The sequence below is a fragment of the Macrobrachium nipponense genome, chromosome 12 (genome assembly GCF_015104395.2).
Source record: "Macrobrachium nipponense isolate FS-2020 chromosome 12, ASM1510439v2, whole genome shotgun sequence".
NCBI lineage: Eukaryota > Metazoa > Arthropoda > Malacostraca > Decapoda > Palaemonidae > Macrobrachium > Macrobrachium nipponense.
In genome coordinates, this window is record NC_087205.1 from 66,973,660 (window position 1) to 67,000,009 (window position 26,350).

Genomic DNA, 26,350 nt, shown 5'->3' on the forward strand with positions numbered 1-26,350 from the left:
GACGAGTGAGCCAGATTTTCTTGATCCGAAACCTTTTGCACAGTGGTCCTATCTTGTATAGATAAGGCTGTGCAAGATGGTTCTGGTGAGTTAGCTGCACTGTTCGGATCGGGAGTTTTAAAGAAAAGATCTCTTTACAGTTTCTTTCTGACGAAAGGAGTTTCTCCTTCTCAGAGGTCCTCCCTACTTTTCGCACCTCTGTCAGAACATCTGTTTCCTTCATCATTAGTGAAGGATATTTCGAAATCCCTGTCAGAAAAGGCTACGCAGGATCTTCTTGTACAATCCACGAAGAAGATTAGACCTGCAGTTCCTGCTCAGAAGAAGGTGGCTCGTACTCCAGTGGTGCCCTTTCATGGAGCTCCCTCGACTCGATCAACTTCGAAGAGAAAGCCCTTCGACAAGCGAGGGAGGTCTTCCTTTCGCTCTTTTAAAAAGAGCAAGTAGCAGCCATGTCCTCCAAGCACAGGTAGGGGTCAGACTTCAAAATTTTGTGGAGGCCTGGTCTTTAAGAGAAGCAGATCCCTGGACTCTGTCTGTCCTACAGAAGGGTTACATCATTCCCTTCGTAGACAGACCTCCTTTAGCAACATCTCCGAAGGATTTGTTGACGAGTTACAAGGACCCTGGACTGAGAGAGACTCTTCTGCAGACGGTGGTGTCGATGAGGGACAAGAATACAATAGAGCTAGTGCAGGATCCTTTCTCCCCGGGGTTTTACAACCGCCTTTTCTTGGTTCCAAAGACTTCGGGGGGATGGAGGCCCGTTCTGGATGTAAGCATCCTGAACCGGTACGTGGAGAAAAAGAAGTTCTCCATGGAGACTTCAGCTTCGGTTCTGTCATCCCTACGTCAGGGAGATTGGATGGTCTCCCTGGACCTTCAGGATGCTTACTTTCATGTTCCGATTCACCCATCGTCAAGAAAATACCTCAGATTTGTTGTACAAGGACAAATCTTCCAGTTCAGGGCCTTGTGCTTCGGCCTATCAACCGCTCCTCAGGTATTTACGTATCTGATGAGGAACGTGGCCAAATGGCTTCATTTAGAAGGGATCAACATCTCAATGTATCTCGACGATTGGCTAATCCGGGCCAAGTCGGAGAAACTATGTTTGGAGGACCTACAGACTACTTTGAACCTGACAAGGACGTTAGGATTACTCGTGAACCTTGAGAAATCTCAGATGATCCCCAGCCAGAACTTAGTTTATTTGGGGATTCGGATGGATTCTCGGGGTTTTCGGGCTTTTCCATCCCAGGAAAGGATTGCTCGGGGATTACAGAAAGTTTCGAGCTTCCTAGAGAAAGAACGGAGTTCGGTGAGGGAATGGTTAAGTCTTCTGGGAACCCTTTCCTCACTAGAACAGTTCATTTCTCTAGGAAGACTCCACCTACGCCCTCTTCAGTTCTTCTTAAGAAGAATTTGGAGTTGGAAGAACGGGCAACTTTCAGACACTTTCAGAATCCCTCTGGAAGTAAAGAATCATCTGAAGTGGTGGCTAATTCCCTTGGAAAAGAATGAGAGCTTGTCTCTAGAGGTTCAGAACCCAAACCTAATCTTGTTCTCAGACGCTTCAGAGAAGGGATGGGGAGCGACTCTAGGGACAAAAGAAGTATCAGGCCAATGGAGGAAGGATCAACAAGACTGGCATATAAACTCCAAAGAACTTTATGCTGTTCTCCTAGCCCTAAAAGCCTTCGAGACAGAAGTTTTAGGTCAAGTGGTACAGGTCAACTCGGACAACACCACAGCGTTGGCCTATATCAAGAAACAAGGGGGGACTCACTCTTTTTCTCTGTTCCAGATAACAAAAGAGCTGTTATATTGGACAAAAGAAAAGAATGTGACTCTCCTCACAAGATTCGTGAAAGGAGAGAAAAACATCAGAGCGACAGGCTAAGCAGGTTTAAACCAAGTTCTCCCCACAGAGTGGACCCTTCACATTCAGGTGTGTCAAGCTCTGTGGTCCCTGTGGGGCAGTCCTCAAATAGACCTATTTGCCACCTTCCTATCCAGAAGGATAGAGAACTTTTGCTCCTTAGGAGAAAGACCCGAGAGCGATAGCGGTGGGGATGCCATGCTGCTGGACTGGACAGGCCTAGATGCCTACGCCTTTCCCCCCTTCAAAATGTTAGGAGTGGTGGTTTTAAGAAAGTTTGCGGCGTCAAAGGATGAGACTAACACTCATCGCTCCCTTTGGCCGTCTCAAGATTAGTTCACAGAGGTACAGGAATGGACGGACTCCCAAGATCTCTTCCAACAGGAGAGATCTTCTTCCAAACGGAAGAGATCTTCAAGACAACCCCGGTCACCAGGTACCTCAAAAACCTAACCCGCTCTCGCTCTGACTGCCTTTCGACTACCAAAAGACTTGTCAGAGCGAGAGGCTTTTCAAGCAAAGCTTCAAAAGCAATTGCTAGGGCCCGGAGATCTTCAACTATTCGGGTCTACCAATCAAAATGGGATGTTTTCAGAAGATGGTGTAAGAAGAATAAACTGTCCTCCTCCGATACCTCTGTGACCAACATTGCTGATTTCTTGATTTTCCTTAGGGAAGAATCTAAATTATCAGTTTCAACCATTAAAGGTTATTGGAGTATGCTCTCTGCTGTGTTTCGAAACAGAGGTTTGAAGATAGCAAGAAGATAAAGAAAATCTCCACAACCTTATTAGATCTTTTGAAACCTCTAAAACCATTTCTCCTCGTACTCCGAACTGGAACTTGGATGTGGTTTTTAAATTTCTTTCATCAAATAGATTTGAACCTCCTCACAACGCGTCGTTTAGAGATCTAACGAGAAAATGTATTTTCTTGTTGTCTTTAGCGACTGCGAAAAGAATTAGTGAAATACACGCTCTAGATTCTCGGGTAGGATTTAAGAGTGATGCGGCAATTTGTTCTTTCCAGACTCTGTTTCTGGCCAAGAACGAGAACCCTTCAAAACCCTGGCCAAAGAGTTTTGAAGTTAAAGGACTTTCAAATCTCGTAGGAGAGGAATTAGAAAGATCATTATGTCCGGTTAGAGCCCTGAAGTTTTATCTAAAGAAGAAGAACGAACTCAGGGGAGTAAACAAAGCCTGTGGTGCGCAGTTCGGGATCCTAGTAGACCCATGTCAAAAAATGCGTTAGCATTTTTTGTTAGGAGCATTATTACTGATGCTCATAGTATCTGCACTGAAGACTCTTTCAGGACTCTCCGAGTGAAGGCTCATGAGGTTAGAGCGGTGGCCACTTCATTAGCTTTTCAGAAGAACATGTCTTTAAAAGACATTGTGGATGCGACTTACTGGAGGTGTGATTCAGTTTTCGCTTCGCACTACCTTAAGGACGTTAAAGTGACATATGAAAAGTGTTTCTCTCTGGGTCCTTTTGTATCAGCCGATACAGTGCTGGGGCTGGGAACACATAACGATCCTTAGAAAATTTTGTATTTGATATTTTAATTTTTGATGGTACATAGATCTACCTTGTGAGACGGGTTGTTGTTTTTCTGCTGATTAGAATGCTTGGTGGTGCATGGGCGTCCTGGCTTGGGTCAGTAGGGAATCAAGAGACGTCTTACTTGGCGCTAGCATTGTACAAAAATTTTTTAATTTTTTTTTAATTTATTTTTATTTTTTGTACTTTTTAAGTGTACGAATGTTTGTGATTCGAGTTTGTGGTTGTTTGCAAGGAGTTAGGGGATAACTTCTTGCAATCTTAGAACTAACATGGTTAGGTTAAGGTGATCGGGATCGGTGTTGTGCTCCTTGTATAGGTTCTCGTCAAGTAAGTGGATAAGCACCCATTGACATAGTCCTTCCAGGATCTGCCGAGTAAGCGGATAAGACCCCTTTGGCAGACCCACAAGAACTCTTAGCCATAGACCAATATCTCGCTGAGGCTCTTGAGACTGACTAGACTCCTGGATTGTATTCATGAAGTCTTCAGTCTAAACAGGTAGGAACCAAGGTTTTATTTATTTATTACCTACAACGATTGTTGTGATTCCTGTTTGAATCTATATTTAGCTGTCTCTGTCCCACCTCCAACGTGGGTGAATCAAGCTAAGTATATATCTGACAGGTAAGTTGAATGTATAAAAATGATATTGTTATGATACAATAAAGTTTTATACATACTTACCTGGCAGATATATACAATTTATACCCACCCTACCTCCCCTCAGGAGACAGGCGGTATAGAAAAAATATGATAGAACATGGGAATGGTTCCTAGTCCTCCACCAGCGGCAGGTAAGTAGATCACCTGACCTACCGGTATAGCGTCCGTGCGCGAAATTCGAAGTTTCTGTCGGACGACGGAGTCAAATAGCTAAGTATATATCTGCCAGGTAAGTATGTATAAAACTTTTTGTATCATAACAATATCATTTTATTATTTATATTAATTATTTTAATTTTTTTTTTTTTTTTTTAGCTCTATCACAGTCCTCCAATTCGACTGGGTGGTATTTATAGTGTGGGGTTCCGGGTTGCATCCTGCTTCCTTAGGAGTCCATCACTTTTCGTACTATGTGCTCCGTTTCTAGGATCACACTCTTCTGCATGAGTCCTGGAGCTACTTCAGCATCTAGTTTTTCTAGATTCCTTTTCAGGGATCTTGGGATCGTGCCTAGTGCTCCTATGATATGGGTACGATTTCCACTGGCAATATCCCATATTCTCTTATTTCTATTTTCAGATCTTGATACTTATCCATTTTTCCCTCTCTTTCTCTTCAACTCTGGTGTCCCATGGTATTGCGACATCAATGAGTGATACTTTCTTCTTGACTTTGTCAATCAACGTCTCGTCTGGTCTATTTGCACGTATCACCCTATCCGTTCTGATACCATAGTCCCAGAGGATTTTGCCTGATCGTTTTCTATCACTCCCTCAGGTTGGTGCTCGTACCACTTATTACTGCAAGGTAGCTGATGTTTCTTGCACAGGCTCCAGTGGAGGGCTTTTGCCACTGAATCATGCCTCTTTTTGTACTGGTTCTGTGCAAGTGCCGGGCATTCGCTTGCTATGTGGTTTATGGTTTCATTTTTCGTATTGCACTTCCTACATATGGGAGAGATATTTCCGTCTATCGTTCTTTGAATATATCTGGTTCTTAGGGCCTGATCTTGTGCCGCTGTTATCATTCCTTCAGTTTCCTTCTTTAGCTCTCCCCTCTGTATCCATTGCCATGTGTCATCGCTGGCTAGTTCTTTAGTCTGTCTCATGTATTGTCCGTGCATTGGTTTGTTGTGCCAGTCCTCTGTTCTGTCTGTCATTCTCCTGTCTGTATATTTCTGGGTCTTCGTCTATTTTTATTAGTCCTTCTTCCCATGCACTCTTTAGCCACTCGTCTTCACTGGTTTTCAGATATCGCCCCAGTGCTCTGTTTTCGATGTTGACGCAGTCCTCTATACTTAGTAGTCCTCTCCCTCCTTCCTTTCGTGTTATGTATAGTCTGCCCATATTTGCTCTTGGGTGTAGTGCTTTGTGTTTTTGTACATGAACTTCCCTGCCAGATATATACTTAGCTTATGTCTCTGACGTCACGACAGAAAATTCAAAACTCGCGGCACACGCTACAGGTAGGTCAGGTGATCTACCTTACCCGCCGCTGGGTGGCGGGTGTAAGAACCAGTCCCCCTTTCTTGTCAGATTTTTTTCTGTTGCCGGCTGGACAACACTTGTTGTTCAGTCCTTACGATAGTTAGATTCTTTCTCGTTGCCGATGAATTGGATTTTGGTGAAGTACCCTTTGTTTGTTGGCTTGGCATACGCTTTTGGATTGTTATTTGGATTTTCTTTTGGATTTTTCTTTGGATTAATAATCATGGATGATTCTGAAGTTAAGAAACCTTCTTTATTTAGTTTGCTCAGTGAGTGACTGTAAAGTGAGGCTTCCAAAGGCTGCTTTGGATCCTCACTCCGTATGTATGGTATGTAGGGGGAATGAATGCTCTTTCATTAACCCTTGTAAAGAGTGCGAGAGTTTGGATGAAGATGGATGGAAGGCTCTATCTTCTTATTTACGGAAGTTTTAGAAGGATAGGGCGCGCAAGGCTTCTTCAAGGAGCTCAAGTAGATCTAGAGTCAGTGAAATGGACGTTGAGAACCCTGTAGCAGAAGTAGTTCCTTCTCTTGTTTCAGCCCCTGCGCCCAGCTTTGAACCCGAAGATTCGTTTTCGGAAGTTGCTTCCGGGAGAGCCTCGATCAGGAGTAAGGAGAGCTTCGCTCGCTCTCGACAAGGTAAGAGTGACAGTGCAAGTGATCAGTGCAGTGCCCCTAGTGCAGTGGAGGGTGCGTCTGACCGGCTCACTAACGCTTCCAGGCCTAGACCTCTTCCAGACTCCCAGACCCAGTGGAGGAGGAAAGTCGAAAGCCGCAGGAAGGTTAGGGAGAACCCCCACCGGTCAGGCGTCCCCTCGGCAGATCCTGTTGCTCGTTCCCAGGCTGCCTTGGATCGAGCCACGAAGGATTTATTGCGCCAGTGTTTCTCGTCATCTTCGTCGCCTTCTCCTAAGCGTAGATGGAGTGCCTCGGAGTCGTCTCGCCCTCTCAAGAGGCCCTGGAAAGCTCCTTGCGCCCTTCCTTTCAGCCCCGAATCCTTCGCGGAAGAACCGGAAGTGGAACACAAGAGAGCCAAGAATTCTTCTGTTTACGCTTCTCCTGTTCGGTCTCGGACTACGTCTCCTGTAGAGGAATTCAAGAGGTCTCCTGCGCGCATCTTGGCGGGTCTGCAGGCGCAGATTGCGGCTTTGGCCGATTCTATTGCCGGGTCTTCTCATCGTCGGAAGGACGCCTCGCTTCCGGTGAAGAAGTCAATGAACGTCTCTTCTGCTCGCTCTCCTCCTGCCAGAGAAGCTATTGAGCCTCGTAGTAGGACGTCAGAAGTGCAGGTTGATGTTCGGGATCACTCTCCAAATAGGCTCTCCTCTCTCCCCAGCAAGAGTATTGAGCATGTCAGGCGCAAGGAACCTGACAGGCGCTCTCCTCACGATTTCCGCTCCTCTTCAGTTAAGCGTCAAGAGCTTGACAGGCGTCAAGAGCCTCGTACTCGTCAGGAGCGAAGGAGGAGTTCTTCGCTTGGTAGCCGCTCTCCTTTTGACGGGCGCTCGGAGCCTAGTAGGCGCCAAGAGCCTAGTAGGCGCCAGTGGAGGCATTCCTCTCCGTTTGTTCACTCCCGGTTGGATAGGCGCACAGAGCCTTGTAAGCGCCGTGCTTCGGACAGGGACTCTTCCGTGGAAGTTTTTTTCCCCCGTGGCAGGCGTCAAGAGCCTGGTAGGGGTTTTGAGTCTGACAGGCGCCAAGAGCCTGGCAGGCGTATTGAGGATGGCAGGCGCCAAGAGCCTAGCAGGCGCAGAGAGCCTGATAGGCGCTCTCCCTTGTCCAGGCGCTCATCTGTGGACTGAGACTTTGCTTCCGACAGGCGAGCTTCCGCTTGTAGGCGCTCTCCGAGTAGGCACTCCCCAAGTAGGCGCTCTCCTAGTAGGCGCTCTCCTAGTAGGCGCTCTCTCTGTAGGCGCTCTCCCTGTAAGCGCTCTCCCAGTGGGCGCTCTCCATGTAGGCGCTCTCACAGTGGACATTCTCCCAGTAGGCGCTCTCCGAGGAAAAGCTCTCCTCCTTGCAGTAGAACTTTTAAGCGTCATTCGTCTGAAGAGTATCTTGGGGATTCTGAGGAAGATTTGCCCAAGGATGCTTCAGTTTCGTCGTACAAGAGACTGACTGACCTCCTCTTGCAAGATTTTGGGGAGTCTCTTTCGGCCGTTGCTCCTCCGTCACCTCCGTCCTTATTTTCTACGACCAATACGGCTAAGAAGTCTTCTGTCGTTAAGATGAAACCGACAGTGTCGATGAAGAAGGCTCTCAAGAACTTCGACGATTGGTTGGTCTCGAAGGAGGAGAAAGGGAAGACCATATTTTCTTTTCCTCCGTCCAAACTTACGGGAAAAATGGGGTTCTGGTACAAGTCAGGAGAGCCCTTGGGTCTGACTCTTTCCATCTCGGCAGACTCGGAATTCTCTTCGTTGGTTGATTCCGCACGTCGCTCGGCGCTTAATTTCTTAATTCTGCGAAGACGACGTGGGGTATGAGCGAGTTAGATCACCTTCTGAAGGGAATGTTCCGGGTCTTAGAAGTTTTTAACTTTCTTGACTGGACCCTTGGAGTCATGGCTAAGAGGACTCTAGATCAAGACTCTCTTTCTCCTGAAGACCTTCACGCGGTGCTGTCTTGTATGGACAAGGCAGTGAGAGACGGATCCGGGGAGATAGCTTCCCTTTTTGGCGCAGGAGTAGTAAAGAAAAGGGCGGTTTTCTGCTCTTTTCTTACCAAGGCTGTTTCCCATGCACAGAGAGCTTCCTTGTTGTACTCTCAACTTTCTCCGCAACTCTTCCCGAAGAAAATAATCAATGACATTTCCAGCTCGTTGTCAGCAAAAGCGACGCAGGATATGCTGGCTCGTTCAGCTAGGATCCCGAAACCTTCGTTCCAGCAGAAAACGAAGAAGGACACTCAGAGTAGGCAAGAGCCCTTTCGAGGAGGCTCTTCGTCCCGCACTTCTTCCTCCAGAGGTTCGAGACCACCTAGAAGAGGAAGGACCTTCTCTCGGTCTATTAGGGCCAAGAAATAGCTCTCGTGTCCTCCAGACAACTGTGGGTGCCAGACTTCTGAATTTTGTGGACGTCTGGGCACAAAAGGGGGCGGACAACTGGTCCCTCGCTATCATCAAGAGGGATACCTCATTCCCTTTATCTCGAGACCACCTTTGACCACCACACCAAGGGAGCTGGTGGCCAAATACAAAGACCCTCTCATGAATCAAGCCCTTGCTCTAGCAGTAGAGCTGATGTTGGAGAAAGAGGCAATAGAGATGGTAGAGGACCCTCTTTCCGCGGGTTTCTACAACTGCCTGTTCCTTGTTCCCAAGAACTCAGGAGGATGGAGGCCGGTTCTGGACGTAAGCGCCCTGAACGTCTTTGTGAAGAAGAGGAAGTTAGCTATGGAGACGACTTCATCAGTCTTAGCAGCTCTTCGTCCTGGGGACTGGATGGTGTCACTGGACCTTCAGGACGCTTACTTCCACGTGCCGGTCCATCCTTCGTCACGCAAATTTCTAAGATTCATGTGGGGAGGGAATGTTTTTCAGTTCAGGGCCTTATGCTTCGGCCTTTCCACAGCCCCCCAAGTCTTCACAGGGCTGATGAAGAATGTCGCTCAGTGGCTTCATCTCGAGGGAGTGGGGATTTCCCTCTACTTGGACGATTGGCTAATCAGGGCCAAGTCCAAGGAGAAATGTCTGGAGGACTTACGTTTAACGTTGAATCTTGCAGCTTCTCTGGGTTTGCTAGTGAATTTTGAGAAGTCACAGCTAATCCCCAGTCAAGATCGTATCTATCTGGGGATTCTGATGGCTTCTCAGGTTTTTCGGGCGTATCCTTCCCCAGAGAGGATAACCCGATGTGCGGAGAAGGTCGCAACCTTTCTAGAGAAAGATGTATTCACAGCGAGGGAGTGGATGAGTCTGTTGGGGACACTCTCCTCACTGGAGCAATTCGTTTCTCTAGGGAGGTTGCACCTCAGACCCCTACAGTTCTTCCTGACGAGGAACTGGAACCGAAGATCTCAAGGTCTAGACTTTGCGTTCAAGATTTCGCAAGTGGTAAAGGAGGATCTCCGTTGGTGGCTAGACCCTCTCCGGTTCAAGGAAGGCCTTTACTTGCATGTTCGGAACCCCAGCCTAGTGTTATATGCAGACGCATCGGCCATAGGTTGGGGAGCTACTCTCGGGTCGAGAGAAGTGTCAGGCACCTGGATGGGGGATCAGGTGTCCTGGCACATCAACAGGAAAGAGCTAACAGCGATTTGGTTCGCTCTCAAATCCTTCGAACCCCTCGTAAAGGGAAAGTCAGTTCAGATCAACTCGGACAACACCACAGCCCTGGCTTACATTCGGAAACGGGGGGACTCACTCTTTCTCCCTGTACGAGACAGCGAGATCGCTCCTCCTGTGGTCAGAGGAGAGGAAGATAAGTCTTCTCACCAGGTTCGTACAGCGAGAAAAGAAATGTCAGAGCGGATCTGCTAAAGCAGAAGGAATCAAGTCCTTCCCTCAGAGTGGACTCTGCACTCGGGACGTATGCCAGGAGCTGTGGAGGACGTGGGGCAGGCCCCATCTCGATCTCTTTGCGACCTCCAGGAATGCGAGGATAGATCTATACTGCTCCCCTATTGCGGACCCAAGAGCAGTGGCAATAGATGCATTCCTGATGGATTGGAAAAACCTGGATCTTTACGCGTTCCCGCCTTTCAAGATTCTAGGGGAAACGCTAAAGAAGTTCGCAGCTTCAGAAGGAGCGAGGATGACTTTGATAGCTCCGTTCTGGCCCGCCCATGACTGGTTCACAGAGGTACTGGAATGGCTGGTGGATGTTCCAAGATCCCTTCCACTAAGAGTCGATCTGCTCAAACAGCCCCACTTCGACAGGTTTCACAAGAACCTCCCCGCTCTCAGTCTGACTGGATTCAGACTATCAAGAGTCTCGTCAGAGCTAAGGGCTTTTCGACAAAGTCTGCAAGGGCTATTGCCAATGCACATAGACCTTCCACCTCCAGAGTCTACCAGTCGAAGTGGGATGTTTTCGACGTTGGTGCAGGACTCATAAAGTTTCCTCTCCAGTACCTCTGTGACTCAGATAGCAGATTTCCTTCTCTTCCTGAGAGAAAAATGCGGGTTAGCAGTCTCTACCATCAAGGGGCTACAGGAGCATGCTTTCTTCAGTTTTTCGTCACAGGAGGTTAATCATATCCGAAGATAAGGACCTCCATGACTTAATCAAATCGTTTGAGACGGTTTAAAAATTAAAAGAACCTCTTGCTTAGTCCCTAGCTGGAATCTAGATGTCGTACTGCTCTTCCTGAGGTCCTCAAGATTCGAACCTCCACATAGCTTTCGTTCAGAGACCTCTCGATGAAGACTCTTTTTCTCTGTGCGTTAGCTTCAGCGAAGAGAGTCAACGAGCTGCAGGCTCTAGAAGGTGAGGTAGGTTTCCAAGGAGGCTCCGCGGTTTGCTCTTTTCTTCCGGCCTTCCTAGCCAAGAATGAAAACCCATCTTCACCGTGGCCCAGGAGCTTCGAAATTAAAAGCTTATCCTCCTTAGTTGGGACAGAAGAGGAGAGATCTCTTTGCCCGGTGAGAAGCCTGAAATTTTATCTTCAGAGGAAGAGAAGACTTGGTGCTAATGCAAGCAATCTCTGGTGCTCAGTAAGGGACCCCAGTAGGCCCTTATCTAAAAATGCCCTCTCATTCTTTATCAGGAATGTTATTAGAGAAGCCCACACATCGTGCAATCAGCAACAGTTTAGTCTTCTGAAAGTCAAGGCACACGAAGTAAGGGCCATCGCGACGTCTTTGGCTTTCAAGAAGAACATGTCATTGCAAAACCTCATGAAGGCCACTTTTTGGAGGTGTGAATCAGTCTTCTCCAATCACTACCTAAAAGACGTATCAATTACGTATGAAAAGTGTTTTGGGCTAGGCCCTTACGTATCAGCGGATTCAGTGCTGGGGCAGGGAGCTGAAACACATCCTTTTTAATCTTTTTCCCTGTTAGTTTTGATATTGAGTTTTTTGGTTGTACGAAGGAGGTTGCAGGAGGCAGCTCCTTCTTTCGTATACTAATATTTGTAATTGGTTAGGTGATCGGTTGTGCTTGAGGCTCCTTGCGTTTGGTAGTGATAGGCTCTGTCACGTAAGCGGGTTGATCCCCATTGATCAGACCCTGTTTGGATTCTGCCAAGTAAGTGGACTCAGTTCCCATTGGTAGACCCAAAGAGTTCTTCAGCTACAGGTCACGCCCTCGCTGAAACTCTTTAGGCAACGCAGACTAATAGACAGTAACTATGAAGTCTTCTGCCTAGATCAGGTAAGAACCAAGGGTATATATTTTATTCCTTTAACATGTGTTGTCCCCACTTTCTAGGTGAGTATGTGTCTCTTTCCCTCCACCAAGGGTGTCAATCAGCTAAGTATATATCTGGCAGGGAAGTTCATGTACAAAAATGATATTGTTAGTATACAATAAAGTTTTGTACATACTTACCTGGCAGATATATACGATTGATGGTCCGCCCAGCCTCCCCTCAGGAGACAGGTGGAAGAAAAAATCTGACAAGAAAGGGGGACTGGTTCTTACACCCGCCACCCAGCGGCGGGTAAGGTAGATCACCTGACCTACCTGTAGCATGTGCTGCGAGTTTTGAATTTCTGTCGTGACGTCAGAGACATAAGCTAAGTATATATCTGCCAGGTAAGTATGTACAAAACTTTATTGTATACTAACAATATCATATTGTTATATGTTTCCTGGTTTTCTGATTATTATTATTATTTATTATTATTATTATTATTATTAATTATTATTATTATTATTATTATTATTATTTTATTATTATTTATTTTTTATTTTTTTTTTTTTGCTCTATCACAGTCCTCCAATTCGACTGGGTGGTATTTATAGTGTGGGGTTTCCGGGTTGCATCCTGCCTCCTTAGGAGTCCATCACTTTTCTTACTATGTGCGCCGTTTCTAGGATCACACTCTTCTGCATGAGTCCTGGAGCTACTTCAGCCTCTAGTTTTTCTAGATTCCTTTTCAGGGATCTTGGGATCGTGCCTAGTGCTCCTATGATTATGGGTACGATTTCCACTGGCATATCCCATATTCTTCTTATTTCTATTTTCAGATCTTGATACTTATCCATTTTTTCCCTCTCTTTCTCTTCAACTCTGGTGTCCCATAGTATTGCGACATCAATGAGTGATACTTTCTTCTTGACTTTGTCAATCAACGTCACGTCTGGTCTATTTGCACATATCACCCTATCCGTTCTGATACCATAGTCCCAGAGGATCTTTGCTGATCGTTTTCTATCACTCCCTCAGGTTGGTGCTCGTACCCACTTATTACTGCAAGGTAGCTGATGTTCTTGCACAGGCTCCAGTGGAGGGCTTTTGCCACTGAATCATGCCTCTTTTGTACTGGTTCTGTGCAAGTGCGGCGGGAGTCGCTTGCTATTTGGTTTATGGTTTCATTTTTCGTATTGCACTTCCTACATATGGGAGAGATGTTATTTCCGTCTATCGTTCTTTGAACATATCTGGTTCTTAGGGCCTGATCTTGTGCCGCTGTTATCATTCCTTCAGTTTCTTTCTTTAGCTCTCCCCTCTGTATCCATTGCCATGTGTCATCGCTGGCTATTTCTTTAGTCTGTCTCATGTATTGTCCGTGCATTGGTTTGTTGTGCCAGTCCTTGTTTTCTGGTCTGTCATTCTCCTGTCTCTGTATTATTTTCTGGGTCTTCGTCTACTTTTATCAGTCCTTCTTCCCATGCACTCTTTAGCCACTCGTCTTCACTGGCTTTCAGATATCGCCCCAGTGCTCTGTTCTCGATGTTGACGCAGTCCTCTATACTTAGTAGTCCTCTCCCTCCTTCCTTTCGTGTTATGTATAGTCTTGTCCGTATTTGCTCTTGGGTGTAGTGCTTTGTGTATTGTCATATGTTTCCTGGTTTTCTGATCTATGCTGCGGAGTTCTGCCTTCGTCCATTCCACTATTCCTGCGCTGTATCTGATTACTGGCACTGCCATGTGTTTATGGCTTTTATCATATTTCCGGCGTTGAGTTTTGACTTGAGTATCGCCTTGAGTCTCTGCATATATTCTTTCCTGATCGTGTCCTTCATCTCTTGGTGGTTTATATCCCCTCCTTCCATTATTCTCAGGTATTTGTATCCTGTCTCATCTATGTGTTTGATGTTGCTCCCATCTGGTAGCTTTATCCCTTCAGTTCTCGTTACTTTGCCTTTTTGTATGTTGACTAAGGCGCATTTTTCTATTCCAAACTCCATCCTGATGTCCCCAGATACAATCCTTACTGTCTGGATTAGGGTATCTATTTCCTTGATGCTCTTACCATACAGCTTGATGTCGTCCATGAACATCAGATGGTTGATTCTGTTGCCTCTTTTCTTGAGTTGGTACCTGGCATCCATCTTCTGTAGTACTTTTGTCATGGGAATCATGGCTACTACGAAGAGTAGTGGGATCAGTGAGTTGCCCTGGAAGATCCCTCTCCTCCACCTGAATATTAAGCCTCGCTAGTCTTATTCCAGAGCTTGTAAGTATTGTATTCCAGTTGCGCATTGTATTTTTGAGGAAGCTGATGGTGTTTTCCTCTGCCCCATATATTTTCAGGCATTCTATTAGCCATGTGTGTGGTATCATGTCGAAGGCTTTCTTATAGTCTATCCATGCCATGCTTAGGTTGGTTTTCCTTCTCCTACTGTTCTTCATTACCATTTTGTCTATCAGGAGCTGGTCTTTTGTGCCCCTACACTTCCTTCTGCAGCCTTTCTGTTGGTGGGGGATGGTGTTTGTCTCCTCTTTTAATGCGTTTTTACGAGTGTCGCATTGCAAACATCCTCTCTCTCTACCTCTCCTTAGCCTTCATCTACCATAACTCTATGAGTAGATTTTCCTAGCTAATATTTCCTACATGACTATTCATACAGACTTCTGCACTTCTTAACATCTGTTCTGTTTGACAACCTCATCACCTCGGCTGGTTGCAACACAATCTTCGGTAAGAAGAGGAGGGACTTGTTTCTAAATCATCTGCCTCCACACTATCCTTATATTCATAAGAAGGTTCTGTTGAGGGCGCCCTTTGTGCTTTACAACAGTGTTTAGAGAGGAGAACGTCTGTGCTAAGGTTAATTTCGTGTTGTCGTCTTTGGCAGTAGCGTCACAGCAAGCTAAGATTCATGTCATGCCTCAGGGGTCACAATCACCTAAAGGATCCAGGACGTCATCTCCAGCTAAGCGATCTAGTTCCAAATCCCCTGTAAGATCGCCGAAGAAGGTTCGCTTTGCTTCTAAGGGTTCGGCTTCTGTCCCCTCTTCGGAGCCTTATTCGTCCAAGAAGGGTTTTCGGAGATAGGAGATGTTCCTCTCGCCTCTACCAGTAGGAGGTTGTCTTGCTCCTTTTTGGAACGTCTGGAAGGGGTGGGGCGCAGAGAGTTGGGTAGCGGAGGTGTTGAGGAACGGGTACAGAGTCCTGTTTTATTCTCATCCTCCTCTGTCCAACTCCCTGGTTTGCCTTCCCAGTTATTTCCCATCTTCCATCAAAGGGATAGCATTAGTGGCAGAGGTCCAATCCTTGTTGGTGAAGGGAACAATAAAGCCTGCTCCTCCTGCGGTATTTTACAGCTGGATCTTCGTTGCCATAAATGGGGGAGGGTCTTGGAGACCCATTATAGATCTTTCGGATCTCAACCAGCTGGTAGTTTCGACGAAATTTCACATGGAAACCTCCCAGTCAGGCTGTGGTCAGTTTGAAGAGACGATTGGAGGGTTTCAGTGGATCTCAATGATGCATATCTCCAGGTTCCGATTCATCAGGAATCTCGGAGGTTCCTTCGTTTCTCGGGTCCAATTGGAACGTTCCAGTTCAAGGTCCTCTGCTTCAGTCTGACCACAGCACCTCAAGTATTCACGAGGGTAATGTCTCCTATTTCGGGATTATTGCATAGTCGGGGATTTCATATGAGGAGATACCTCGACGATTGGTTGGTCTAGGCCTCGTCTGTGGACGAGGTAATACAGGCAAGGGATTTCTTACTGGGCTTATGTTAGACTTTAGGGATATGTGTCAATTTTGACAAAAGCTCTCTTATTCCAACTCAAGTGAAGACCTATTTGGGGATGGAAATTCAAACGCATCTTTTGAGGGTTTTCCTGACACAAGAATGGATTCTTGCAGTCTTGTGACAACTAGAAATATTCTTGTTAGACAGAGCTCAACCAGTGAGCGTGTGGAAGAGCTTGGGACATTTGGGAAGAGAATGCAGTGGTAGTCTGGGATCATTCTTGCCTGAAGGATCTTTGGTGGTGGTCAGAAGAACATCATCTGACTAGCAGCGTAAGATTAGACTCCCCTCTCCCAGACATTCATCGGTATACAGATGCCTCAGATCGGGGTTGAGGTGCAACCCTGGAGGAATCTCAGGCTAGTGTTCTTTGGAGGGATCTTGATCGAGAGGTGTCCATAAATTTTTTAGAGTTAAGAACAGTGGGAAAGGCGCTGTGTTTTTTTCGGAACAAGTAAGCAACAAGGTGGTAGCCCTCTTTTGCAACAACGTTACAGCTGTGTCGTACCTAAAGAAAGAGAGAGGAACGAGATTGGTAGCAGTAAACAACGTAGCTCAGAGTTCTTTGTTGGTGTGAGGACCGCAGGGTTTCTCTTATCCCTCAATTTGTGTCAGGGAAACACAATGTCCTGGCAGACACATTGAGTTCTTTGCAAGAAGTTCTTGGGTGCAGGAAGAGGTACAACATCTGTTTAAGGAGGTGGCCAGCGACTTTGGATCTCTTTGCCACCAGATTGAACTTCTGCTGCCTTCCAGTATACTTTTCCCCAGTAGCAGACCCCAATCTTCAGGTGTATGCCTTCCCTCCTTTCAGGTTAATTCACAGGTACTGGTCAAACTCAGGAGCAATACCAACATGCAGATGACCTTGATAGCCCCCTTCTGGCCCAGAGACCTTGGTTTCCAGACCTTCTGGATATGTTGACAGAAGTTCCAGTAGTACTCCTTCCAGAGAGGAAAGATCTTCTCAGACAGCCATATTTCCATTACTTCCATCAGAACCTCTGCATGCTGAAGCTAGCTGCCTGGAGACTGTCCAGTGAGCAGCTTGTCATTTGGGACTCTCCAAGGCAGTTGCTTGCCCACTGTCTTTTTGTCTGAGAAGATCAACTAGGAAACTATACCAGGTTAGGTGGGCTTTGTACTGTAGCTGGTGCCGAAAGTATGGGCATAGCATTTCACATCCGTCGATTGTGGAAGTGGCAGATTTCTTCTTATTCTTGAGAAAGACAAAGAATTTTTCTTATTCTATGATTACTGAGTATAGGTTGATGCTCAGTAGCACGTTCAGGTTTCACCTGCCGGAACTTGTGACCAGTAGGATTTTACACAATCTTTTAAAATCCTTTAGGATAGAATGACCAGTTATTCTGCTTCGGGCCCCCTTGTGGGATTTAGCAGTTTTTTTTAAAACTGTTGAGCTCTTCAGCTTTTGAACCCATAGAATCATTATCATTTGGAGAGCTAACCAAGAAGGTGTTGTATTTAGTCGCTCTTGTGACAGCAAGGAAGAGTGGGAAAATCAGAACGGCATCTTTTTCGGGGCAGGATATTTTTCTCTCATGTTTGCCAGAATTTGTTGCGAAGTTTGAGTCGGAATTGAATCCCCTTCCGAGATCATTTAGAGTTGCATCATTTGAGGATTTCGTAGGAAGTGACGAATCTGAAATGCGGCTGTGTCCAGTTCGAGCTCTCGAAAGTCTATTTGTCCCACTCATAGAAACTTTTACCTCATCCTCGGGCCTTACTTGTTTCCCCTAGGTGTTCATCTTGCCCAATTTCCAAGAATGCAATTAGTTTCTTCTTGCGAGAGGTTATTACTCAAGCGTCAAATGATTCTTCATCCTTTTCGGAGCCTTCTAGTTCTTCACATCCAAGGGCGCACAGTAATTATATTCTCATATTGTTAGGGCATTAGGGATTCAGTTAGTTGGTGGTAGCTTAAAGGTCCTTTACAGTCTGTAGATCAGGGTTTATTTTAAGCATATTTCTCTTATGTCTTGGAAACTAGGCAGATCCTAGTGGTCATGTTGGAGTGTCTTCAACTCTTGGGCACAGTCATCTACGTTAGTGGACAATTAAGAACTCGAAAGGCCTGCTTACTCAACTTCTCCAGACATGAGAGGCTAGATAACCACATGGGAGGTTTCACTTTCCCCTCCATACATGAGAGGTATAGAATACCACATGGGTGGCAATTATGACTGAGATGAGACCTTAGATATGAGACTGATGTTGAGGCACTCGGACAACTAGGTGAAGTTACATACTTTTACATGGTGTGTTGATATTGAGTTACCGGTTATGTTCCGTTGTCAGGTCAGGCTGAATTAGATTGATCCCACCTCCATTTAAGTGTTGTTAACCAGGCTAATTCAGGTGTTCAGGGAGTGTATTGCAATGTGAAGTTTTCATAATGAAACTAATATTGTAATACTTACCTGAACACCTGAATGATTCCCACCCTCCTCCCCTCTTCATTTTGATAGTGAATAACTCAATTGAGGAGATAGGCCTCTGGCAGCCAGTATTTGCAGCAGCATTGCCAACAATACCACAGGTAACTCGGTAGACAAATTTTACCTGTAGCGTTGGTAGCACTGACAGTTAAATACCCACTTTGTAGAAAATTTGTAGGGATGAAGTTCGGCCTGGTCAGTGACTAGGGCTAATTTAGGTGTTCAGGTAAGTATTACAATATTAGTTTTGTTATAAAAACTTTATTTCTTCTTGTATGATCTTCACTTCAAGCAGCCTTTTGTTGTATACTAGTCTTGGTGTGCAATGTTCAAATGTTCTCTCACCTGACTTACATTTTGTTCTAGGTTCAAGTAGCCTATATGCTTCACTTGCTTGTCTGATCACAATATTCATTTCAGGTCTAAAGAAGCTTAAGCAGTTTCTTAGATATGTTGGTTCACTATATTTTAGTGCTGTAAAGACTGTAAGAAGTATTTTGTATTCTATTCTTGCTTTTACTGGGAGCCAATGTACCTTGATTGATTAGTGCCGGGGTTATTCTTTCATGGTGATGTAATCCTTTTATTAATCTGCCGGCTCTGTTTTGTACTCCTTGCAATTTTCTTAGTAGGTAGTTTAGAAGACTGTAGTATATAATGTTGTAGTAGTCAAGCCTTGAAAGTATTTGGTTACAAATTGTTGTTTTCAGAGTGTTAGTGTTATAGAGTAGGTGGCTGTTCATCCTGCTGATTCGCCTAGGCAAATTTCCCTGTCAAACTCCCCAGCACCTAGGAGGAGACATACTGGTAGCCCAAGAGAGGTCAGTGGGGTCTGCCCACGAGCAGTCACCCCCTCAGGCAGTCCTGTTGTTAAATCCCAGGTCACGACAGAGCACCATTGGAAAGGCATCTCTAAGGAGATGTCTCATCTTTCATTGAGTGGGTCGAGCTCTGTGGAGTCGTCCCCTAGGCGCCGGTGTGGCTTTGTTGATGAGTCGTGTCCACTGAAAAGGACGACTCGTAATGTGTTGCCTTCTCGTGTCCCTCCTTAGAAGGCCAGTGTGTTACAAGAGAATCAGTGTCCTTCTTGCAGCTTCTGGGACAGTCCAGAACGCTTTTCACATGATGATGATGGTTTAGAGGGTCAGTGTAGTGAAAGGATACACTCCTCTAAGATTCGTTCTTTGTGGAGGAAATTGTCCTCTGGGCATCCATCTGAGGCTGCATGCAAGAAAATTTCTGAGTGTCTGTTGGCAAGGGATCTATATTCCCCTGTGCTTCCTTCTCCAGATGATTCCTCTGTATTAGAGTCTAGCTCCAAGAAACGTATGGCAGCTAAGCGTTTGTTGGCACCTGTGTGTCCTTGATCAGAAAGGGACTCAGTCCTGTCTTCTGTATCTTCATTAATTCAAGAGCGAACATTGGCGCAGGAGCGCCCATGGGCGCATGATTTCTGTTCTTTAAGAGCGTTCACTGGTTCAAGAACTCCCATTGGCACAAGAGCACCTATTAGTGCCTCGGCCTCCATGAGCATCTGAGCGCCCACTGTTCAGCAACCAACTACTACAGATGTTTTAGCTGATTTCCTTACAGTGTTGCAAGGTACAGCTGTCATGGATCCATCTATTGCAGCCATACAAAGTAAGCTGGACAGCATTTTAGGCTTCATGAAGTATGCTGCCTCTCCTGTTCAGCCTGTTTCTTTAGCGGAAGAAGAGGAAGACGAAAGAGATAAGGAGACTCCTCATACGGTTGACATGTTACTTCTTCGCTGTTTTCTAGCAAATTTCTCTGACTCCTCCTTGCCAGCAGCTCCAGCTTCACCAGTCTGTATATATGAGATAATCAAGTATATTCCTCTAAGTTGCCTAATCTAGTTCTTTCTTTTTCTTCTTGTAAGGCATTAAAGGAAGTTAATTTTTGGCTTATCAGAGAAGAGGGAACAGGGAAAGGGTAGTCTTTCGACTAGGAAGCATCTTTGTTATAAGACTGGGGAGACACTAGGTGTGTCTGCCTCTGCCCAGGGAGACTTTTTCCGGACTTATAGACTCCACAAGAAGGTTAGCCTTCAACTCGGCCAAAATAATGTTTTCAGTGTCAGTATTAGACCATCTTATCAAGAATATCTTCCATGTGTTTGAAGTAGTGAGCTTCCTTGATTGGACTGTTGGAGCTTTGGTCTGCAAAATCAAGGAACGTTTGACATTGGATGGGGACTATTTTACAGACCTTTCAGGAGTAATATCCTGCCTGGATAGAGGTATCAGGGATGGTTCCCTGGAATTGGCCTCTCTCTCTATGTGGGGAATTCTGAAAAAGAGAGATCTCTGGTGTTCTTTCACCACCAAAGGAATGTCTCTGGCATAGAGGTCCACCCTTCTTTACTCTCTTCTGCATAGTAAACACCTTTTTCTGTAGGATACAGTGATTCAGGTTGCTTCTGATTCAGAAGAAGTCAACACAGGACTTTCTCTCTCATTCAACTAAGTGTTCTTGTGATACCACTCCTATCTCACGCCCTTCTCCTTCCACGTGCGCTCAGCCCTTTCATGGCAGAGAAAGCTCTAGGTCATTCCCTAGATTGAGGGGAAGAGTACGTTTCACTCCTCGAACCATTAGGAAATCCTACTCCAAAATCCCTGCCAAGAAGTGAGGGGGCCAGTCCTCCGTGCACATGTAGGAGCAAGGCTCTGCCAGTTTTGGATGAACTGGGAAGCAAGAGGAGCAGAAACTTGGATTGTAAAATGTTGAGAGAAGGCTATGACATTCCTTCCAAGAGCATTCCACCCTTATCCAAATCTCCGATAACTTTGACAGCCTACTAGGAAAATTCAGAGATTCATTGCCCAGTCAAGAGAAGTTTCATCTCTCTTGCAGAAGAAGGCCATAGAATTAGTAGCAGATCCATTAACTCCCAGGTTTTACAACTGACTGTTTGTGGTCCCCAAGGCCTCGGGACTGGAGGCCTGTGTCAGATGTAAGCACTCTGAATATTTTTGTCCGAAAAACAAAATTTAAGATGCAAACAAATCAGATGGTTTTGTCATCCATTCGTCAAGGGGATGGTGTCCATCGATATGGAAGATGCTTACTTCCATATCCCAATTCACCAAGAGTCAAAGAAATTTCTTCAATTTGATTTTAGAAACAGAGTATACCAATTCAGAGCTCTGTGCTCCGGGCTTTCGGCAACCCCACAAGTGTTAACCAGTGTCTTAGCCCCCTTTGCGAAATGGCTGCACCTAGTCATGGTAAAAGTATCTCTACCAGGACGATTGGCTTCTTCAGTCGCATACAGAGAAGTGCACGGAGGACCTGCAGAAAACTCTATCATTGGCACATAAGCTGGGACTTCTGATAAACTTGAGAAAGTCACAGTTAGTCCCCTGTCAGGAATCAGTCTATTTGGGGATGAGGATAGACTCAGTGGCTTTTTGAGCTTTTCCATCCCCACAAGGAATTGGGTCATGCCTTCAGAAGGTGGACCTTTTTCTAGCCCTTCAAGAGTGCTCAGCAACGGAGTGGATGAACCTACTGGGCACCCTGTCCTTAACAGAACAGTTTGTGTCCCTGGGGAAACAACATATGAGGAATCTCCAGTTCTTCCTAAAGATAAACTGGAACAGGAAAAAATTTCCAGACTCATTTGTGTTCCAGGTGACAACTGAAATAAAGGAGGACTTGTCTTGGGGGAGATCAGAAGACAGCCTATTAGAAGGGAAGTTCCTTCTCCCTCTGAGCCCCAACCTAACAATCTATTCAGATGTGTCTGATCTAGGTTGGGGAGCTCTCTTGGGGGACAAGGAAGTCTCGGGGACATGGAATGCTTGACAGAGAGAGTGGCACATCAATTTGAAAGAATTGACTGCTATCCACTGGGGGCTGTTGGAATTTGCAGACCTAGTCTGCAACAAAGTAGTGACTGTCCACTTGGACAGTGCAACAGCTCTCTCTTACATAAAAAAACAGGGAGGAACATACTCTCTTTCTCTGTGTGAAGTGATAAGAGCCGATCTATTATGGGCCGGGTGGAACCACACCATAATCCTAACAAGGTTCATACAGGGGAAATTCAGCGTCCTATTGACGAATTAAGCTGTGAAGGGTTCAGTCTTTAAACATAGAGGTGTAGATTTGTTGAACAATAAAGACCTGGCAGATCTTATCAGATCCTTTGATATGGGGAAACCTGAAGATACTAAGACATTGTCCTGGAACCTGAATGTAGTTCTCAAATGGCTGTCCGAACCACAATTTGAGCCGTTGAATGTGGCTTCCTTGAGAGATTTAACCAAAAAACCTTGTTCTTGGTAGCCTTATCCACTGCAAAGAGGGCAAGTGAGCTCCACTAGATGGATAAGAGTCTGTTTTGCTCAAGGTAATGTTGTATGTACATTATCCTTGGGATTTTTGGCAAAGAATGAGACCCCTTCCAATCCATAGCAGATCCAGAAGACGAAGAAAGGTCTCTTTGTCCAGTCAGACCACTGAAATTTGATCTGAAACGGACAGAGAAATTTTGGGGCCCCTCCAAACACCTGTGGTGCTCCATGAGAAACCTGTCACCCCCCTGTGTCTAAGAATACCCTGGCATTCTGATTTTGGAGGCTCATTCTCAGTTTAAAGACTGATAGAAATACTGTAAGCATTTATTTAGCATTTTTAGTAGGGATGTGCCCAAGTATCGGTGAATTTCTGGCCGATATCAGCCAATACTTTTGTCATTAGTACAGGAATTTAAAACCCTTCTAGGCATCCCAAAATGTAGTAGGTATTAACAGAGCCCACCATACAAACTATATATAGGCCTATTGTGTATATACTAGGTTCATTGTTTATCTTGTAAAAACAGATGTTATCATAATGCTGAACAGCATATTTAACAATTTATTATAGTAATTCTAATTTTAATTAATTCTGGTTGTGTCTATCTCTATCAGCAGTGAGTCATTGCCATTCTGTTGGACTTGGGTACTATTTTAACTTGTGCAGTACAGGTAGTATGGTATAAATGAATGGCGCAATGAGTTACTCTACTGCTACAGCTTGGAATTAGACACATGCAGTTTATAAAACTCTATTATATGACCTTTCAAGTTTTGAACCTTTAGTATACGATAACCAGAGAACAAGAATAATTTTAGTAACAATATATATTCTACTAAATAACAGTAAAATGAAGGTAACAAGCATTGGTATCAGCTTTAAAAGTTTGTGTCGGTATCGGTGCATCCCTAATTTTTAGTGATTCCTACCAAACGTGCAATTCATCCTGACCTGTGACGGATTATGGAACCTAATTGCATGAAAGTGTGAGGTATTATTGTAGTCAGAAATAATAATTACAGGTTAAACATACAGACAAATAATAAAAAACTTTGGTTGCTGACAGGTCAGGGATCTATCATTTGATCTGAAGAATGTGCTGGCAGTGTTTCAGTGGGAAATGCAGCAAGTCCTGCAGAGGTTCTTAAAGGCTAAGGTGATTGTGTAGACAATATTGTGATTCTTGTTGGATCTTTGGAAAAGCACCTAGGTTTTGGCTACTCCTCAGAAACATGGATCAAGATGAAACATGAAAAAATGTTTGTAGGTGTAGCCTGCAGCTTAGTATCTTGGCCATTAGCTTGAAAAATCTCTTGGCCATTAGCTTGAAAAATCTGGATGGGAAAGTTTCCTGAATACATCCAGATAATTGAACATTTTCCTTATCCCACTTCTGTAGATGAGCTACAGGGATTCTTAGGCTTAGGAAACTTGCAGAGGAAGTACATCCTAAGTAGAGGCTGAAAGATACTCAAGAGCAGGAAGGTCAGTTGCATTGACAGAATGGATTGTGCCATGTACATATCTTGTAGAGGCAGTTCCCAGTTATTGGCGATCCAGTTTTACGGCGCTTGTCTAGCGCCATAAAATCAGTAATTTATGGCACCATAACGGGCCGAGTGTGGTTATTGGGGCCATAAGGCACCAATAATAGAGTTATGGCGTCATATCATAAGGTGCTTATGGCGTGCCATAAGAGTGCTTTATGGTGCCGATAACCGGTCATCAGCGCCATGAGTGCCATTATGACACCATAAATTGCTGAGTTTCAGTTAATGGCAGTTTTTGCTTATTGGCACACCCCCGGGAACGGTACCCCCGCCGATAACCGGGGACTGCCTGTAGTCAGATCAACACAGGGAATGACTACTATCTTTGTTAATCTACCACTGTTACCACCAGTGGCACTGTCCAGAGGTAATTGTCCTACATTAGGTGAGGGTGGTTCTTCTTTTGATGTGTCCAGGAAGATGCTGACAACAGGATAAGGTAAATGTAAAGTGATGATTTGTATTGAAAAGTTTTTTTTTTAATTTTTCAATTCATAAGGAAATATAAAACTAAAAATTATACTCTTGGAGTATTAAACTCATTAACATTGTTCTCTACAGTAATCGTATATCACTTTGATTTATTTGCACTAGGTTACTCTTTTATTCCAGATTTTTTGAGCCAAAGATATGTCTAAACACTCGGGCACAGCATCAGCTCGTTTACGGGCAGACTACCTTCGTATCAAACGTGATCCAGTGCCTTATGTTATAGCTGAACCTCTTGCTTCAAATATCTTAGAATGGTAAGTTTGCATTTTTATGTTTTTGTATAAGCATAATGAATAGATGTTTTAGTTTTTGTTTCATTAAACCCATAACTTTATATAAGCCAAGTCTTCAGTAGTATGAGTCTCCAGACACATCTCAGAAGAGGGCCCCATTCCATCTATCAGGAGTCCACCTCTAATTTCAGTCATTTTATAGTATTCTCTCTTTCATACTTAATGTTAGTGGCAAAACCCCATGGCATTCAGAATAAAAAGATCGCCGTCTAGTTCACCCATTCTCCCCACAAGGTATTTTTCAAATGTTTTATTTTATGTTAGAATTCTTCTTGTTATAAACAGACAGTTGTTGGGTGCTGTTGGCTGCTTTTTCACGGTAATATTTTTTTTTGTATGCTGAGGATAACTTTAACTTGACAGTATGAACACAACATCAGGTTTTACAGGAATGTTTTTCTCCATTATTAGATTGGTAGTATTCTTTAGAATTGGGTATAAACTTTATTTTAAAATGTTAGATAGACAGTTTCTTTCAGTTGTACGGATGTCAACTAGGTATGAAGAGTGTAAGAAGTGGTCAGACAAATTAAGACCTCAGGTTTGTTAGTTATGAAAAATACAAATTAGTTACAAATTTGTCATTTGTCCATATACGAAACAAACCTTCGGTCTTAACATTAGGATAGACTTACTTATTGCAGGGAGGTAAGTCTCTATAACTGACTGGGAGTTTGCCACCTATATCCATTTCTGAATATTAGGAGTATTCCAAGAGAATGGACTATAAACCCTTGAACCAAAGATATAAGAGAATCTATTGGTTTCCCTCACTGGGTGCTGGTACCATGCCATGGTTTATAAACTATGGGAAAATAGAGAACCTTCCATTCTCATAAACCACTCTTGTCCCTTGTATCTGGATCTACCATCACCCCTCTCTTCCCTATTACCAAGAGGGGTGTGTTGCTACTGAAAAGTATACTACATATATACTCTAAAATAATTTTACAGTATGGCTGACCACCTCACCTGCATCTAGTCCATTCCAGCTTATGATGGTACTCTCCTTCACACTGCCTGTAGGTAAAGGAGTAGAAAGAAATTAGTAAAGAAAAAAGACTAGTCATCCCATTCATTCTACTTTCATACCTTCATCTTAGACTAGACACAAACTGACCTGCCAGGGGTACTGGATAAGCTATACCACTTGCTGGGCCGCCACCACTGGACCCAAGGAAAAAGTGTAAGGATCTATGGGCAACGTCTTTTAAATAAAAGAAAGTGAAAGTTGTTTGGCGTTTCCAAACACCAGCTTTCAGAATTCTCTCCACAGACATATTCTTCTTGAATGCCAAAGAAGCACTCAAGCCTCTGATGTCATGAGCTCTAGCCCTCTCCTGGCTATTTGACCCCGTGTCTTCTGTCATGTAGGCATTCCTGATCGTTTCTCTTAGCCAAAACGATATTGTATTCCTGGACACTTCCTTTTTGTTCCGTCCTGTACTTACGAACAACCTCCGGCACCCAGGCCGGAGGTGCCTTGTCCTTCCTAAATACTCTTATTACCCTGATGGGACACAGAAGCATCTCTCCTT

General features: G+C 44.6%; 1 protein-coding gene across 1 annotated transcript in view; it reads left to right on the top strand.

Annotated features, from left to right (window-relative positions):
• The window catches only part of LOC135224570 (ubiquitin-conjugating enzyme E2 J2-like), a 113,209-nt gene that overhangs the window by 22,320 nt on the left and 64,539 nt on the right, over positions 1-26,350 (top strand). Inside the window, exon 2 of the mRNA XM_064263687.1 lies at positions 24,640-24,773. Coding sequence (XP_064119757.1) covers positions 24,658-24,773 — 116 coding nt within the window. The 5' untranslated portion in view covers positions 24,640-24,657. The remainder of the gene's footprint in view (positions 1-24,639; positions 24,774-26,350) is intronic.